Source organism: Anolis carolinensis, chromosome 6 (genome assembly GCF_035594765.1).
Source record: "Anolis carolinensis isolate JA03-04 chromosome 6, rAnoCar3.1.pri, whole genome shotgun sequence".
In the NCBI taxonomy this organism is placed as follows: Eukaryota; Metazoa; Chordata; class Lepidosauria; order Squamata; family Dactyloidae; genus Anolis; species Anolis carolinensis.
Genome location: NC_085846.1, coordinates 57209653 through 57228676, shown reverse-complemented (window position 1 = coordinate 57228676; position 19024 = coordinate 57209653). Strand labels below are relative to the sequence as shown.

Below are 19024 nucleotides of genomic sequence, written 5' to 3'. Positions count from 1 at the left end.
TTGTGATTCAGTAACATCTGGAAGGCTGCAGTGCAGTTTATTCAGGATCTTCAGGTCTGAATTTAGATACAAGGCTTAAGGATATGTTGTATGACTTCAAAATGTCTTTTAACTTTTCCCAACTGCAGAACCACAAGTGCTATTGATTTACAATTTCCATTATCCCCAGTCAGCATGGTGGATAATCAAAAGTGATGGGAGTTGTCATTCAATAACATCTGGGGACCCAAATGGGATAAAAACTAAAGAGCACTGACCACTATGTTAAAAATTACATATATCCATGATTTTCTTTGTGTGACAAGAGCGACTTGAGAAACTGCAAGTTGCTTCTGATGTGAGATAATTGGCTGTCTGTAAGGACATTGCCCAGGAGATGCCCAGATGTTTTTACCATGCATGAATTCTCTGTCCATGAATTCAATGGCTCTTTGAAGGCAACCATAAGGCTGATGTGGACCTCAATGAAAATGAGTTTGACACCCCTGGTGTTGATTTATAGAACAAGTGATGATAATCCTATTATGCGTAAGGGCATATCTATATCATATTTACAGTGCTCTACAAGAAGCTCTGTAGGTAGAACTTTAGCATCTTAAGTTGAGTAATGCCTTGACATCAACTTTTAATTATCTCATTTGTAGTGAGAAGGTGAAAAGTAGCCTTTTGTGCCTAGGTTATATAGAATATATGTACTCTTAGCTGGTTCAGAAAATCCTCAGTTTCATTAGTAGTTACAGTCATGTGCCGCATAGTTTTTACAATACTGCTCTCTATACTATCTCAATTTCCAGATTTGTCTGAAAGTTCTTGCAGCTCTCCCGTCCAATCAAAAGAATGGGTTGCTTCTCCACCCAAGCAATTTCCACTTACAACAGACACCCCAATAGGACGAAGGGGCCGACTTGCTAACCTTGCTGCTACAATTGGCTCCTGGGAAAATGACGTAAGTCATACATCTGGAAAACAAAACAATACACAAGAAGAGCCTGGTACTACTTGTTTATCCAAATTGTCCACTACAAGTGGAGCATCTGCTAGAATCAATAGTGACAGTGTGAAGCAGGATGCTGCATCCTGTTCGCAAAGGGCTGTTGAGTCATCTGTGAATAAGCCAGCAATCTCTGGAATATTGGTAAGTCATATTCAATCTCATGTGATTTCCTAGTTCTGCAGAGCAGAGGCTGACATGTGGCAGCTATCCTAAGTGGTATTACTAGGGGAAAAGCATTGAATATATGAAAACTTTAGGAACTCAGGAAGGCAACTTGTTTAGAATTGTGCTGTTTAAGGAACACTTTTAGGAGAGGAAATTAGAGTTGTGGTATACAGCTATTTTTACAGAAATTGAATGATATAGATCAGGATAGTCATGAGATACTAACTTGGTCTAACGTTACTAAATTTGTGATCTGGGTCAATCTGTTGAGAATTTGTGTGCAGCTATTTTAAAGACGAAATATAGGACTCTGTAAGATGAAAATATTGGCTATATTTGTATTTTAATTAGGCATTTACCTGTTAAGAGTTTCCCCAAGTTTGAAAATGTTAATACTTGAAGATACGCTAGGAGAATGCTGATTTCCACTTTGTTAATGTACATTGGTAAAAAATGCAGTATGACGGGATTGAGGCAGTTGTTGAGGCCTCTTAGAAGAAGTGTTAAAAGCATGCGTCAGTGTTTGAGCAGTGATGCCAGAATGGCTAATGTCATTTCTCAGATACTGTAATAAACTCAATGCATAATAATCTTCAATATCCTTTTGAATCTAGTGAATCAAGTATTTTATTTTCTACTTTCCAGGGACCTAATAGTTCTGCAACAAAAAACTCAGGAATAACCAACCATCATTCTAAAGAAACAGAGGTATCAAAATTGTCACATGAAAAGCCTCCTGTTAAGGCTTCGCTGAAACCAGTGTTGTCTCAACAGCTTCCTGCCAAAGACGCACGATTTAAAGGAACACATGTACAAGTTGATTGCAAGGATAAGCCAACAACACCAGGTAAAAAGATAACACATGTACAAGTGTTTTCAGTGTTCATTTTTGTTTTTAGTTTTATTTGGCTCTTTCTCACTATCAAAGTGTAATTAGATGTATTAATGTATTGTGTGATAAATGGCTTGTGTGTGTGTGTCACCTGTTGACTTATGGCGAACTCATAAGGGTTTTCTTAGGCAAGGAACGCTAAGTGGTATTTACCAGTTCCTTTGTCTGAAACATAGATTACAGCACCTGGTATTATAACTATCCTTAAATAATAAAAATAGCTTGAATTGCCTCTGGCAGCAAACAGTTGTTAGACCAAGACCAAAGCTCTTTATGTAAGCTCAATGGAAACATGAAGAAATTATGGCTTCAGTATTCTCTGATGTTTAGCACCATTTCACTTAGAAAGTGGCTGTGCTACAAACACCTTACTTGTCTACCTGTCCATACTTGCCTAAAATTTTGACCTGAAGCTATGCATGCTTGTTTGCGATCCTAAGTCCCACTATATTAATTTGGCCTTACTACCAGGGTAAATGGCTGCAGTCCTATGTACAAATATGATATACTGTGGACTGAATATAGCAGGGATCCCCAAACTAAGGCCCGGGGGCCGGATGCGGCCCTCCAAGGTCATTTACCTGGCCCCCACCTTCATTTATAATATAATATTTTTATATCAATTTTAATAATATAATATATTGTATATACATATGATATTGATAATAATATCATTTTATACAATATAATACTAATAATATTACCATATACTGTAATAATATTAATTATATGTTATATATTACATATAATATTACAGTATACTGGTATAGTTCAATATAGTAATATATAATGCTAATATTGTGCTATGCTAATAATATAATATACTAGCTGTGCCCGGCCATGCGTTGCTGTGGCGAAGTATGGTGGTATGGGAAATAAAGTATTGAGGAATTAGTGGTAGTTAAGGTCAAGGGTAAAGGTTTTCCCCAGACATTAAGTCCAGTCGTGTCTTACTCTGGAGGTTGGTGCTCATCTCCATTTCTAAGCCGAAGAGCCGGCGTTGTCCGTAGACTCCTCCAAGGTCATGTGGGATGACTACACGGAGCGGCGTTACCTTCCCGCCGGAGCAGTACCTATTGATGCACTCACTTTTGCATGTTTTCGAACTTCTGGGTTGGCAGAAGCTGGGGCTAACAGTGGGGGCTCTCTCCACTCCCCCAATTCAAACCTGTGGCCTTTCGGTCCAGAAGTCCAGCAGCTCAGTGCGTTAACACGCTGCGCCATCAGGGGATATTATTTCCTAAAGGTTGTGAATATACAATATTTCTGATTGGTTTTTTTTTGTTTGTTGGAGGCAAGTATGAATGCTGCAATTAGGAAAAATGATTAGGATGTAATGGCCTTGCAGCTTTAAAGCCTGGTTGTTTCCTCCCTGAGTGAATTTTTTGTTGGGAGGTGTTAGCTGGCCCTGATTGTTTCCTGTGTGGAATTCCCCTGTTTATTTACTGTCCTGGTTTTAGAGATTATATTGTTCTGCATTATTCTATCCCAGTAATTATTTCATATTAAAGAAGAATCTCACTTATCCAACATTCGCTTATACAATGTTCTGGATTATCCAACGCAGTCTGCCTTTTCATAATCAATGTTTTTGTAGTCAGTGTTTTAAATTCATTATGATATTTTAGTGGTAAATTTGTAAATACAGTACAGTAGAGTCTCACTTATCCAACATAAACGGGCCGGCAGAACGTTGGATAAGCGAATATGTTGGATAATGAGGAATTAAGGATAACCCTATTAAACATCAAATTAAGTTATGATTTTACAAATTAAGCACCAAAACATCATGTTAGACAACAAATTTGTCAGAAAAAGTAGTTCAGTACACAGTAATGCTATATAGTAATTACTGTATTTATGAATTTAGCACCAAAATATCACGATATATTGAAAGCATTGACTACAAAAATGCATTGGATAATCCAGAACGTTGGATAAGCGAGTGTTGGATAAGTGAGACTCTACTGTAAATACTACATAGTATTACTGCGCATGGAACTACTTTTTCTGTCAAATTTGTTGTATAATATGATGTTTTGGTGCTTAATTTGTATAACGATTACCTAATTTGATGTTTAATTGGCTTTTCCTGAATCCCTTCTTATTATCCAACATATTCACTTATCCTGCCGGCCTGTTTACTTTGGATAAGTGAGACTCTACTGTATATTTCTAATCTTATATTATCTGCTCAGAACTGGATTATATGAGGCCCCTTCTTCACAGCTGTATAAAATGCACACTGAAGTGGATTATATGGTAGTGTGGAGTCAAGATAATCCAGTGCAAAGCAGATAATATAAGATTATAAATGGGTTATATAGCTGTGTTGAAGGGCCTTGAGTCTACACTGCCATATAATCCAGTGCAAATTAGATAATCTGTGGAAGAAGCCTAAGTGAGGCCTAAATCTGCCTGTCCCCTAACTGAAACCTGGCTGTCCCTTGGTTGCTAGGCAACCAAGTGGGCAGAGATTAGCCCTCTAAACTGGCAGCAACTGGATAAAAAAAATTATTGCTCTCCCTCTAATTAGGACTTTATTTTTGTTTTCTTTTTGTTGTATCAACCTTGAGGCGTGGATGATGGGTTGTGTTGTCAAATTTTGAGGTTGGGGGGCCTGTACTTTTGTTGTTTTGTGAATTGCCGTGATGCCATCACTCTTTTATATATATAGATTGTATGTACATACAGCTGCTCTGAGTTCCCTTCGGAGTGAGAAGGGCGGGATATAAATGTAGTAAATAAATGTAGTAAATTAATAAATAAATAATTTTGGACTTAGGCTCGCCCAAAGTCTTGAAGACACACAACAACAACAATCCTAATTAACCTGACTATCTCATTGGCCAGAAGCAGGCCCACACTTCCTATTGAAATCCTGATAGGTTTATGTTGGTTAAAATTATTTTCATTTTTAAATACTGTATTGGTCTTTCATTGTTATTGTTGTTGTTTTGCACTACAAATAAGACATGTGCAGTGTGCATAGGAATTTATTCGTTGTTTTTTTCAAATGATAATTCGGCCCCTCAACAGTCTGAAGGATTGTGGACCGGCCCTCTGCTTTAAAAGTTTGAGGACCCCTGGAATATAGTCTAGATCTTTGAAATGGAGTACAAATACGGTACATAGAGAATCCTAATAGATTGGTTCTCAGTTTCTATTGAACAATTTGGAAAGTGTTGATGTTCTTACAAACGACATTTTGCTTCTAATTTTATGGTTCATTGTCATGCATCCTTTTTCATTAAAAGTACAAAACAAAAAATGTTAATTTTGGGAGGTGGGATTTTTTGGATAAGATTTGCTTAATTTTAGTTCATATTAGAATGGCAAAGGTTGATACTTATCTATAAGTGGTACATTTAAGCGGCTGAATGTGTACAACATCCACCCATACAATGAAAAGCACAGAGGTTTATTGGCAGGTGTGGGGCATCGTAAAGCTTCACCACCTGGATGAAAAACACCAATAACCAGTTCTGCATGTTGCAGTGTTGATTTAAGAAAAAAAAAACCTGGTGGCCACCAATGGCATACAGGATATTTAATGGAATTCAATGCAGGTGAACAAGTGGACTGTAATCAGTATAGTAATTAAATGAGCTATCATAGAAAGGGATGTCCTTTCCTCACACAGAAATGTGGAACTCTGTAGGAGCCTAGTGGTTTTTTTTTTAAAGTCATCAATTTTGTGTTTTGAAGGTGCAGGTATCTTTTCCTTCTCCTTAGTATTTAATCGGAACATGTTCATATATGGAATCTAGCAGCTGGCATGCAGTTGTGTAGTTAGAAGTAAAGTTTAAAAAACAATGTCATGTTATATTTCCAATTATTTCTAAATAACCTAATTTGTGAGTGAAACAAAACCCATTTTTCTTCTAGGAGGATCAGGCATTAAGACTTTTCTTGAACGCTTTGGAGAACGGTGCCAGGAGCGTAGTACACAAAGTCCTGTCATCACTGGAGGACACAAAACTCCCATTATCACTCCAAATACAAAGACAATCCAAGAAAGACTCTTCAGACAGACTGAAGTATCCTCAACTGCCAATCTAACTTATCAGATCAAAAAGGTATGATTTACCATCTAGTTAAAATTGTGAGGAGTGTTCAGACAAGTAATGTACATTGTTAGGAATAATGAGTCCATATGGGTTCACATAACCTTTTCCTATACTTGATATATTCAGGAACGTGAACGAGAACTTGCATGCATTAGAGGTCGTTTTGATAAGGGCAACTTGTGGAGTACTGAAAAAGAAGAGAAACTGAAAAAGAAAGATCAAGAAACGAAACAGGTAAAATGCTGCATCTTGTTTTAAGGAAATGGCTAACATCTCCTTAGATACACACAGAAGCTTTCTGTGAGATGACCTGTCCTGCATACTCTGCATGTTAAAATAATGAATCACGATATAGGGCATGCACCATTTTTACAGAAGCTAGTCTTGTGTATCCCTATGGGTAGGCTTTATGCATTTTTCCTGCAACCAGCATCATAGTACCATGTACTATGTACCTGTGTCATGATATAGCTTCATTCTGCATCAGTTTACTAGGCCCAAGAAATCTGTAAGGTGAAAGAAAGTACTAACTGTAAGAATTCAGACTGGCACTTCTGTCGAGAACAAGACATTCCCATGTCTGACTCAGGTCTCTGCTCTAAAGTAGTGTATTACAGTTTTGCTATGTTAAGTTACTTCTCATTTTTCATGTCTCATTTTGTTCCAAGCCATTTTCATGAGATAGGATGAAGGTAAAAAAGAGTCTGTCATGCACTTTGAATTCAAAGGAATAGCCTGGATTTACTTTTTAAGATCTCATAGCACAAGAACTATAATTCTGGTACTTTACATAGGCTGACCATGATGTATTTTTTCCTAGGACATTCGGATTCAAGCTAATTCAAAGCACATCACTAGTTCAGTTGATAATTCCCAGTTAGCAACAGAAGAAGTCACAAGACGTGAGATAACAGCAGACAGCACATTTTCAGGTGAGTATACTCTAGATCACTGCGTCTTAAACTGTGGGTTCCATCTTTAAATGGGATCACCTTAGCTCAGTGTTGAGCTCCGAAAATTTGGCAGCAAGTTAAAGTTTCTCAACATTACCTAATGGCTGTTTTAGGAATTCACATGCAGTACATCTGTTGTGCAGTGTAGATTCAATGTAGACTTTACAAAAGATGCTTCAGCTTTATGTACTTCATAAAAAAGGAGAGCCAGCCTGTTTAGCAAGTCTTGCAAATACTGATTTATCATCAGTAAATGTTTTATTTTTATATCTGTTTTATATACCTATATACCTGGAGCCACTTAACAATATCTTGGGCAGAAGGGGGTCACAATTGGAAAAAGTTTAAGAAGTCATGTTCTAGGTTACAAATGGTTATATGAATTTGAAAGATGGTTTAGTAAAGGTAAGAAAGATTTGTTTAAATCCTGACCTCATAAATATTTAGTGCATATCTAAGTTTATATTATCGATTGTTAGAATATTGTTAGTGAAACCAAATACTTGCTTTAAAAGTTTGTGTCAAGTAGGAACTTGCATTTTTTTACTGTCGTGTAAGAAACGAAATAGCTAGCTGATATGAAGGCTTTGGATTTCAGTTCTAAGGAATCCTCATTATTGAGCATGTTTAATGGGTTGGTTGAAATTATAATCCAAAATATATGTAAAGCAACACATAGAGCTAGATTATTTCCCTCATAGAAGCATGACAGGTATACATAGCTAAGCTCTCTCCCTGCCTCTTCCACATTTTAATAAAATGCCTCTTCCACATTTTAATAAAATGTACAAAGTATTTTTTCCTGATATTTGAGTTAGCAATATTTGTATAGAATATACATGTTCTATGTATTATCAGATGCTGTTTTCCCAAGCTTCTGTCAGAACATTTCTTTAGCTTCTATATGTACACTTCCCATCCTCTCAAATTGCATATGTGGTCTCATGGATTAGATGAATGTGGTGTGATTAGTAACCATCTGTGAGCCTTGTTTCTATTTGTTGCAAATTGGGAAAGGACATTTGAGTAAATGTATAGTCTCTGTCACACACTGGGGAAAATATGCCTTTTTAAGATATTGTTGGCTATGTCCAATACTGATATGTTAACCAGAACCTTAGAATTTTAGTAAATTCTCCAGCCAAATTAAGATGCCACTTGTTTCTCTTCAGAAAGCAGAAGGTAGAGATTTCCTAGTCTTTTGAAAAATCTAGAATTACGCAGATCATTTGAAAAGTAGCTTGACCTTGCTGAGTTTTATTTAAAAGCTGATTGCTTTATTAAGTATTACCTGGAAATCTTTAGGTACTTCAGATGAAAAGACAGAAGAACACACTCCCCTGAGAACCTTCCCACCAAAGACTCCTACAAAAACCGTTTCTAATTCAAAGCTTGAGGAACTCTCTGAAAAACAAAATGGTTTGTGTTTTCTAACTTTGTATATTCAATTAGTCTCATTTAATATTATTCAAAATAGGTTTTACAAAAATCAGTAGACATAAACCTTTTCAATGAACTGTGTTTGATCTTTAAGACATTGTTAAAATTGGTGTTTGGAACAACTTGTTTTATTGTACAGTAATATAATTCATAATTAAATTATTTAAAGATATCTCTATAAAGTACGAAATGAATCTAAAAATGTAAAGCATGCGATCGAAACCAAATAGCATTAATCAGCAATAATCGTTGCATGTTTATATATTTAAAACACATCAAGTTCAAACCAATAATAGAAAGCTGTTGTAATCTGTAGAATGTATCTGAAAAGACACAAATAAGAGATGGAACAAATTTTTGCAAAATTGGGAATTGTATAGTTATGTGACTATTACTGGAATTACTTGATCTCATAAAAATATTGCAATTAGAAATCCAAAAAGGAAAAAAAGAAAACATACTGAAATGCACTTCCCATAAATGCAGTTAATCATCAGGAGAACTATGTAGAAGATTTTTGTTATTAACATTTGCAATAAATATGTTTACAATTTTTTTTATTCCTCTGGAAACTTCCAGATTATAATGTGGAATCAGATTGTAAAAAGACAGAAGAACACAGTCCACTGAAGATTGTCTCGCCGAAGATTTCTGGAGATAAAGTGTCTAACTCAAGCCTTGAGCAACTTCCTGCCAAACAAAACGGTTTGTCAAAAGACTAATATAAAAATATGACTATTGACCATAAGACAAAATCTGAAATATGCAAGTGATTGGTGTCTATTAGGCTAATCAAAAGGTGCAAAGTACTTGGAGCTGCCTTCCTAAAGTTCCTAAGCATATGAAATCATGACTAAAACAAAAGTAAATGTGTTAGAGTCACAGCTCTGCATCTTAGTTGAGGTGTTTGCTTTAATATAGCATTGGGATATTTTCTTTTGTTGCTTTTGTTTCCAATCACCTTCTGACTAGTGTTTGACTCATCTTTTATATCTACATCAATCCTCAATACCACTGCCTACTCTTTGCTACTGGAGAATGAAGCATGTATTTTAGTGTTTACATTCTGGATGTACTGAAACTCAAGCAACAAGTTGGCTGGCCAAGTAAACACTAGTAATTAGTAGGCAGCGGAGATTATATTTAACAACTTTAAAGAAATATCTTCAAATCTAAATTGATTAATTTTATGTAATGTCCAGAACACTAAACCCTAGTGTCTAAATTAGTAGCTATTGGTCTTGAAGGTGAGCCAGGCAGTTATTTTTAAGAAGAAGTATTTAATACTTTCATCTAGAAAAAAGGGTTAAATTCACACAGTTCAGGTAAAAGAGCTCATGCAGAATTATTTAGAACTAAATTTAATTTCTTACCTGCCTTTCCATGTGGATCAAGGCAGGTTACAACAAATTTAAAAGTTCAGGGCATATTGTACATATAAGCAGGGCCTCCCTCTTTAAGCAGATACTTGTGAGTATAACTATGTCCTGGGCCTGCTAAAAACTGGACTTACTTTCTGCCTACAGTTATTAAGGGATGCCACTGACCATGGCTGGAAGCCTGGCTTGGGAAGTTGCAAATACTTCCTACATATTTCTGTATGAGCTCTACCATCAAAACTATGTGAACCTAACCTTTTTTCTAGACCACAACATTAAAAATAGTAAAGGTAAGGGTTTTCCCTTGACATTGTCTAGTCGTGTCCAACTCTGGGGGTTGGTACTCATCTCCATTTCTGAGCCGTTGTCTGTAGACACCTCCAAGGTCATGTGGTCGGCATGACTGCATGGAGTGTCGTTACCTTCCCGATGGATCTTTACCTATTGATCTATTCATATTTGCCTGTTTTTGAACTGCTAGGTTGGCAGAAGCTGGGCTAACAGTGGGTGCTCATTCAGCTCCCCAGATTCGAGCCACCGACCTTTTGGTCAACAAGTTCAGCAGCTCAGCGGTTTAATCCGCTACGCCATCAGGGGCTCCAATATTAAAAATACTTCTTAAAAGTAGCTGCATGGCTTACCTTCAAAACCTAAGTGCCTACATTCAATTGCTACTCCCAACTGATCTGAGTCATTGAATTATCTGGTGAATGACAACTCAGCAACTGTAAATCCCATAGATTTAATGTGTTTGCTCTGTTGGATTAACAGTTTTATTTAGGCCAATGAAACTTATCTGTTGCCAAAAATCGGGTAATGGTAGTTTGGTTTTGATGTGGGGAAAGCATAGCTGGAGAACAGATCGTTTAAATGTACTGTGGGTTTTGATTCAATATGACATAGATGTAGAGGCATCAGAATCTAATTTTGCTGCTTTGAAAAATGATACCATAAAAATGTAATGGTGAAAATGCTATTTTTTCCTAAAAATAAAAGGGAGTCTACATGGTGAGTGTGAGAGTATGACAAAAATAAAGGCACTGGAAAAGGTTGTAGTTTTTCTGGGAGTAGAATATGCATATGTTACTGTAAGTTTTAAGACCAAACTGCACAATATTCATGTGATCAATTGATTTACTGGATAGTGCAAGGAACAATCTACATAATTATTTCCCTCATGCCCACTCAAAAGGCTGAAGTTCATTAGCTTTCTTTGTTTACTGCTGACTCTTACTGTCCTGCCTTGCCAGCAAGAACCTTTTAAATATTTCTTTCATTTCTTCCTTTCATATTAAATCTATTATGTTCATTTTTCTTAGCCTATGCTTTTTTTACCTTTTACTTCTGCACCTTCATAATTTTTTTTAAAAAAAATATTCCAGACCTCTCCTCTTTTTCTCACTTATAATGACAAATTTAAGCGTGCTTAGGAAAGAGCCAATGGAAAGCTGTGATTTCCACAGGAAAAACAGTAATGGATGGCTGGCCTGAGAGCAGTATCAGTTAGGGGTGCAACCTTTGCTGTATTTGAATAGGCAGTTCAACTCTTGCTACATATAATTATATAAGAAATTGAATTGTTAATATCCTATGTAATATACAGTTTAGTCCTAAGTACCTTCTCAGGTATTGTGTTTGTTTGATTTAAGTTGTAGATGGATCAGACCAGTCTTGTGCACTCTTTTTTTTTTTTTTGGCAAAATGTTTTAGGATACTTCATACTAGAAATCAGAAATTCCAAACCATTTGCCTGAGTCCTGTGAGACTCTTCTATGTTATTACCAGGAAGTAGAAGTTTAAATAAGCTTCGGGGCTGTGCATCACTTGGTTGTGGGTTTTTGTTTTTGTTTGTATCTATATGAGTAAACATTGGGCGTGTGTGAGAATATTTAGTCAGAGTTAAGAATTTATGGATTTCATTTTTTAGGTGAAGAAACTGAGGTGAATAACGAAATGAATAGTTCAAAGGTGATCAATGACATATTTGATGAAGTTCTTCAGGATGGTGGGACTGACATAGAGAAACTTAAAAAGGACATGAGAATTAACTTAGAATATGATAGTGAAGAGGAAGCAGAAGAAACTCTGAATATTTCATCCATGTCACTCTTAACACCCTTGACCGAGTCTGTTGCTGTTGCAAGTCCAGAGGTAAGATAGAATATTAAATATGATAGTACTATTGCGTTTCACCGAAAATAAGACAGTGTCTTATATTAATTTTTGATCCCAAATATGTGCTAGGTCTTAGTTTTAGGAGATGTCTTATTTTTCCATGAAGAAGAATTCACATTTATTGTTGAACAAAAATGAATATTTATTATATACTGTTCAGTAGTTGTCATCACAAATCAGCATAACCAGAGAAACTGTGAATCCTGTCTTCTTGTTACTACCACTATTTCCATGTACAACCATCTGTGGTACATATATTTACCAATCCTGCATGCTTTATTGTTATGTTTGGCAGGCATGCTTCCAAACAAAAACTTTTCTAGGTCTTACTTTCAGGGGAGGCCTTATATTTAGCAATTCAGCAAAACGTCTACTAGGTCTTATTTTCAGAGGATGTCTTATTTTCGGGGAAACAGAGTATTTATAGATATCACAGTAAACTGCCAGGAAATGGATTATATACCGTGAAATGTCTGTCTATATTATGTTCCGTATAGTCACATAATCTCTTCAAATAAATATCACTTTAAAAGTTGAAGAATGGTTAACTACTTATGCCTCTTTTCTCTCTGTCCTCAAGATTTTTGCCTCCCCATGTAAATCAGTGGGCCAAGGAAGCAATGGAAATGATGACAGTCCAAGGTCAAGCAAGTTTCAGAGAATGTCTGTCTGTAGAACTGAATCCTCAAGCAGCTTTGGTTCCTTGTCAGAGGAACGCAGTCTTCTGTATAGGTATATATTCATAGTTTAGAATGCTGAATTGAATTTTCTGATCTTTCTTGAAGTAATAGTGATAAAACATAAGAAAAGAGAATGAAACAATTTGGCAGTATTGAAGAGTGGCCAAGTGTCTTTTCTGGAGAATAGATTCATGGGAAAAGTTGAAGGGCATTAGTGTGACACTTTGGAACACACTGACTATAGGGAATCTCTTCACCTAGCTTTATTCAGGGATTTGTATGGTACAAAGTCATACTGCCACATTCTCAGTCCACCTTAAGGGGAGCCATAAGAGCAAGTAATATTCCCATACCAATATTAGCAAGATTAGTAAAGCAACAATTTCATTTGAGGCTTTCTGAAATGTAGATTGGGTCAAACAGTCTGCTCCTCATCTTTCTAAAACGGGATTTTTTTCTTCCTTAAGCATTGATGCCTATCGGTCTCAGCGGGTCAAGGAAATTGATCGTCCTTCAATAAAGCAAGTAATTGTTCGTAAAGAAGATGTTTCTTCCAGGATTGAGGAGAAAAAGAATGGAGATTCTGACCAAATTAACATTAAAAGCAAATTGCAGGTAGGTAAAACTCTGACCTCTAGTTGTGGAAAATTAAATAGGTACATATTGTATCATATTCACTACCAATACTTGCATTTCAATTATTTTCATTTTGTAAAGTTGTCTATCAGTGGGAATTTCATGAAGGATTTTCTTTTTGGGTCAGTTTAGGACAGATTTGATGTAGAAACATTTATTTGTTCTGGCCTTCAAACAAGACACTAAACTTTGGCATGACTACACCATCACAATCAGTGTCTCACCTGCGTCGTCTATTCTTTTTGTATTTGAATTTAAGTGGCAATGTGATACCTAGGCAAAACCAGTGCTCAGGGCCGTAGCCAGAAAAAAATTTCGGGAGGGGTTTTGAAATTTTTTTTGGGGGGGGGGGGTAACCCCTAGCACACACCCCTCCCCGCTACAAACCTGTTAATATCTGCTTGAGATAGTGCCTGGAGGGACTCTTAATGTTTTGTGTCTCATAGACTTAGCATGGGGATTTGGTTAACCAGTTAAAATTCATGAGTAAACCAGGTTTTTTTATAACCTGAAAAATTTCAGGGGGGGGGGGTTGAACCCCTAAAACCGCCCCCTTGCTACAGGCCTGCCAGTGCTTAAGTCAGCAAAACCTCAGTAAACTGAATCAATATTTAAGGTTATGTGTTGGGAATGTAATCTGAAGGAATTTTGTTTGCCCCCAAATATCCACAATTAGGCATGGAGCGGAATCCCCACCTCCACCCTTCATTTAGGCACAAAAGATGCCGTTTTCCCAAAAGGAAGTGACCCAGGAGCTGAGTTCTGGGCCAAAAGGGTTTTTCCTGTCTTTAAAATACATTTTCAGAAAAAGAATGGGGTTCTCCAAGGGACCAGTACATTTCCTTAACTATTGACTGGCATCCACCATGCTCTATGAAATGTTCCTTGTGGCTGGACAATTTTTAAATGCAGGTTGACTATCTTACCCAGAATTCCAATATTTGAAAATATTTGAACTCCAAAATTGTCCTCAGAGTTGGCTGAGAGAGTGCCACTCTTGCTGTCTGATGGTTCAGTATTGATAAACTTTATTTCATGCACAAAACTATTATGAAAATATTGGGTATGAAATTAGGCTATGTATGTAATATGTATACAAAACATACATGAATTTTGTGTTTAGACTTGGGTTTCATCTTCAAGATATCTCAGTATATACAAGTATTCCAAAATCCAAAAAAAGTCTGAAATGCAAAACATTTATTGTCTGAAGCATTTCACATAAGAGATACTCAGCCTGTACATGTTAGAATTCTTTTTTGATTGATTGGATTAACAAAAGATAGGCTTTCTGTTTCCACCTTCAGTCCTAACGTGTAATATGGATGTTTTACTATGAAAAATTTAAGATATTTTCTTTCATGACTGTTTTTAAATTAAACAAATAATTAAAATTGTTGGCCCTGAGTAAAATGTTGCAGTGGTGTTCTAATGCATCTTTGGTTTGCTATGTCCACTCACTTCACTTCATTTAGGAGTTGAATAATGAAATAAATCTGCAACAAACAGTCATACATCAAGCAAGCCAGGCTCTGAACTGCTGTATTGATGAGGAACATGGAAAAGGATCGCAAGAAGAAGCAGAAGCTGAGAGACTACTTCTCATTGCAAGTATGGTGTCTTTTATTTGTTTAACATTTGCTTGTGTATAGTGATTTGCATTTAGTCTATTTTCAGTGAAGAATATATAGAACTTTATTCTTATGTTTCCAAAATTACATTCTGTTAGTATCATGTTTTAATGTTTTTCCTATGTCTTTTGATGTATGTATTTTAATGGTGTTCTATTTTATCTGGGTGTTTTTGCTATGTTACACCCCACATCACATCATTTGGAGAGGTGGATAACAAAGTAATAATTATAATAGTAATTATGATTATTATTAGTATTAGTATTATTTGTACAGAACTATTTGGTGTTATTCATTGTCAGTTTGCATTATGTTACAATTAAAATGCTATGTTTAAAAAGTTGAGATAAATATGTTTGTTTACTATCACTGAAGAAGGCAGTTAACAAAAATAAACTAGAATTATCTTAATATTTCATTTTCCAATACCATTTTGAGGCTTTAACCTTGCTAACTGTTAGTGAAAAGAAGCTTCTATTTAGAAAGACATTATACTTCTGAATTTCATGCATGATGGGCAAACTGAGAAAAATATCACCTTCCTTTAGTTGCTTTGGAGCACATAGAAACATTTAAGTGATATCTGCTTGAAATGAGGGATGGACTATGGGTTTGATTCAGTGAAGATTTTTTATACTAAATAGTGCACAGTTCAAATGGATAGGAATTTGAAAAAAGCTGATTGCTAAGGAAAACTACCTTAATTTAACCATGTCATGTTTGTACAGCTGAAAAAAGAGCAGCATTATTGGAAGAGCTGAACAAATTAAAAAATGGAGGCCCTAAAAAGAAGATTAAAGCTATGCCTGCTGGAGTTTCTCCATCCAAAGGATCAGTTACTCTGTCAGAAATGCGTCTGCCTCTGAAAGCTGACTTTGTATGCAGTACTTTGCTGAAATCAGGTAATATTTATGTAGTACAGAAGCTGTTGCATTATAGCGGCTACTCATGGTTTTATTTGGTTTTGTACCAAGTTTAAATGTTTCTTAAACCTCATATTGAACAACAACTATTTGAAACATCTCTCAGTGATTTTATCTGCTAACACGCCACACTCCTTTTAAACATAAATCAGCAAGCTAATGTATGCAACTTCATAAATATAAGTTGATTAGCAGTAAAATGTTCAACAAAACATTTTTGTCTCTATCTCTATGTTAGCAGCTTTTGCAAATCTGTGATTATAACAAATTGCATTATAAAACTATTCACAGATACTGCAAACTACTACGTAATCATGTTGAAAGCAGGCACAGAAAACATGGTTGCTACACCTTTAGCAAGTACTGCAAATTCCCTTAGTGGTGATGCTCTTACTTTTTCAACAACGTTCACATTGTAAGTATTTCTTTAGTTATTCTGTACTATATTTATGTATCCCAAATGTATATTTTTTGCTGATTTCATATATTTTACACCCCTAAGGGGTTGACAAATACAATAAAATCCTGTTTAAAACAGTTTTACTGAACTGAATAACAGCTCTGGAAACCAAAGAACAAAAAACCACTATTCTTCAATATGGGAGCTATCCAGTGTAGGTCACATCTCCTGACATTTGGGAATGCCAGAATGTATTCTAGGTTCTTATATTTGATTTCCCCCGGCTTCTCTCAGTTATTGTGAACAGAAGGGAGGTATCAGATAAACCCCTCCTTTTTCTTAATGATTCCTGATCCTAAACAACTTTTCTCTGATTTTTTTCAAGTTTTATTTTTTAAATAAAGGGGTCACATAAAGAGTTGCAAGCCAAAAACGTTTAAGAAGCTGTGGTTTATGCTGTTGTCATGATTAGAAATGCTTTTTGTAACTAGCTGAAATTTCCAAGGTTTAGCACTCAATAAGAAGAGTACTTTTTCTGGAGTACACCGGATTTCTTAGATACCTGAAAATGTAAATCTATTGCTTTTGTAATTCAATGCAAAAGAGCAAAGTAGCCACTAGATGGTAGCAAAGTACCATTTAGACCTCATCCTCTTCAGGTTCTGATGAACTAAAGTAGAGCTAAATTGCCAGTGGATTAGATAAGGATTTTTTTTCTTTAAGAAGCTCCCCCACTTAAAAAAAAATCAGATAAATTGCTATTTCAGAAGATCTTAAAATGTTTTCAAAATGCAGTAGGCATATTTCCTCTTCTTTTGTGGATTAATCTACTTCCCCGTGTAATATTAAATATTGGCAGGACTCAGGATCCAATCCCAAAACTAAGAAAATGTGTCTATTTATTCTGAAGATTAACTCTATTTTAAAAGGTCACAGGAGATTATGCTTCCCCCCCCCCCCCCACACACACACACACCCCTTATAAACCAGCTTACCATTCCCAGTTCAGCATAACTAATGATCAGGGGTGATGGTGTTGATGCACAGTGCCCCTTCATCTGTAGTCTTTTTATTTTTATTAAATCTGAGACCAGTTTCATCCATATAAACCAATATCCTTTGCCAAGTTTTATGTCAAGAAGGTATATTCTTTTTTTCAAAATTCTGTGAGGGGACATCCTTACGCAAAGTCAGCTGTTCAGGTGGTTCTATTCTAGAATCAAATCATAAGTATGGGATCCTACAAAGCTGATCATCACATCTCTGAGAAAATGTCTCTGTCTGATTACATAAGAGTCCTGTTGATGCATCTTTTCAATCTCCCAACTAAAATCTTTATGGAAGTGAGAGCTTTAGCACAATTATTTTCCCTATTCTGTGCTAGTAGACCTCAAATTATCATGGTTTCCTCCCTTTCTTTGAGGTCTGGGTTCCACTAATCTTGCTGTAAATGACTTCACTTCTTGAGTTATAGATTTCAGTTTCTCTACTTTTTGGTTCACCTCGGTTAGCTCTCCAGTCAGCTTTTTCAAAGAATTATGTATTTCTTTAATATCAAGAGAGAGGTCCTTTCTCATTGAACTCAATTCAATAAAGATTTGAGCTAATTCAATTGATTTAGTTAGATGGGTGTTCGCCTCTTTTAGCTGTCTTTAAAATAATTTTAGCTGTCTTTAAACTTTCAGTATGTATCAGGAGTGAGAACAGTTCTTTAAAACAATTTGGGTTTTTTTTTTTGTAATGATGCATCTATTCACATGTTGGTACTGCAGTACACTTTCTTTCTTTACTGTACTAGTTACCGTTGTTAGGGAATCCTATTGCTTCCGAATGTTCAAATACCCAAATGTTCAAATACTTGTTTCCTACAAACTTTTGTCCTGGGAAGCTTTCTTTGTTTTGTCTCTGAAGATAAGCCAATGTAAAACAAACTTAATTTTTTTGTTAGTCACATAAGCTGTTGTTAACCATCACCATTCCTTTCAAGATTTATTGGCCTTTAATAGCCCTTTTTACAATTCTTTAATACCACTGCTCAAACATGGGGGAGTTTCCTTTTTATGATTGTAGCCACATTTCTGTTTGTTTCATTCCTTTTATTACTCTAATTAGCAATTTTGCTTTCATCATGTCTCCAACATGTAAAAGAAAAGCCAAAAGGGAGATTAAGTGACCAGCAGACAGGGGACATCTTAATGATTAAATCGAGCAACTGTCACTGTTTCATGCTGTGAATTCATAGTGCTTACAGCTGTGGCAAGACTCCTTTTCTTGGCCCCTAACTGTCCCTCCTGCCATTGGGACAAATGCTAAGACAAATTTCTTAGCAGAGCAGAAACTGAACCCTGTGAAAGTCTTCATCCCAGGAGGATATCTCCACCAGTCCAAAGAGACCATTAGCACTGGTGATCTCTGCAGGTGGGGGCTTCCCCCTCGGGAATTTATAAGGGGGGGAGCCTACACTTTGCCATCTTGTCAAGGTCTCAAATATCCAGCTGTTCTTCTCTAGATGGAAAGCTATGACAGTTCTTATGTGCACATCCTTTTTGACTGCTGAAGAGATTTACAACTTACCTCCTAGGAGCAGCTGCTATTTGCTTTACGTAAACAGCCAACTGTACTATGATCTCTTGACAAATTCCACTCATTTTTATTTCTTGTTGAAATAAAAAGAAAACTATTTACG

At 36.0% G+C, this 19024-nt stretch overlaps 1 protein-coding gene across 3 annotated transcripts in view; it reads left to right on the top strand.

Moving 5' to 3' along the window:
- Positions 1-19024, top strand: part of anln (anillin, actin binding protein) — a 41417-nt gene that overhangs the window by 11598 nt on the left and 10795 nt on the right. For all 3 annotated transcript variants that reach the window (XM_016994426.2, XM_016994425.2, XM_008112851.3), the window contains exons 4-16: positions 795-1135; positions 1805-2006; positions 5940-6130; positions 6248-6355; positions 6942-7053; positions 8380-8493; positions 9094-9219; positions 11821-12044; positions 12649-12800; positions 13216-13363; positions 14860-14995; positions 15744-15917; positions 16230-16353. In XM_016994426.2, coding sequence (XP_016849915.2) covers positions 795-1135; positions 1805-2006; positions 5940-6130; positions 6248-6355; positions 6942-7053; positions 8380-8493; positions 9094-9219; positions 11821-12044; positions 12649-12800; positions 13216-13363; positions 14860-14995; positions 15744-15917; positions 16230-16353 — 2152 coding nt within the window. The remainder of the gene's footprint in view (positions 1-794; positions 1136-1804; positions 2007-5939; positions 6131-6247; positions 6356-6941; positions 7054-8379; positions 8494-9093; positions 9220-11820; positions 12045-12648; positions 12801-13215; positions 13364-14859; positions 14996-15743; positions 15918-16229; positions 16354-19024) is intronic.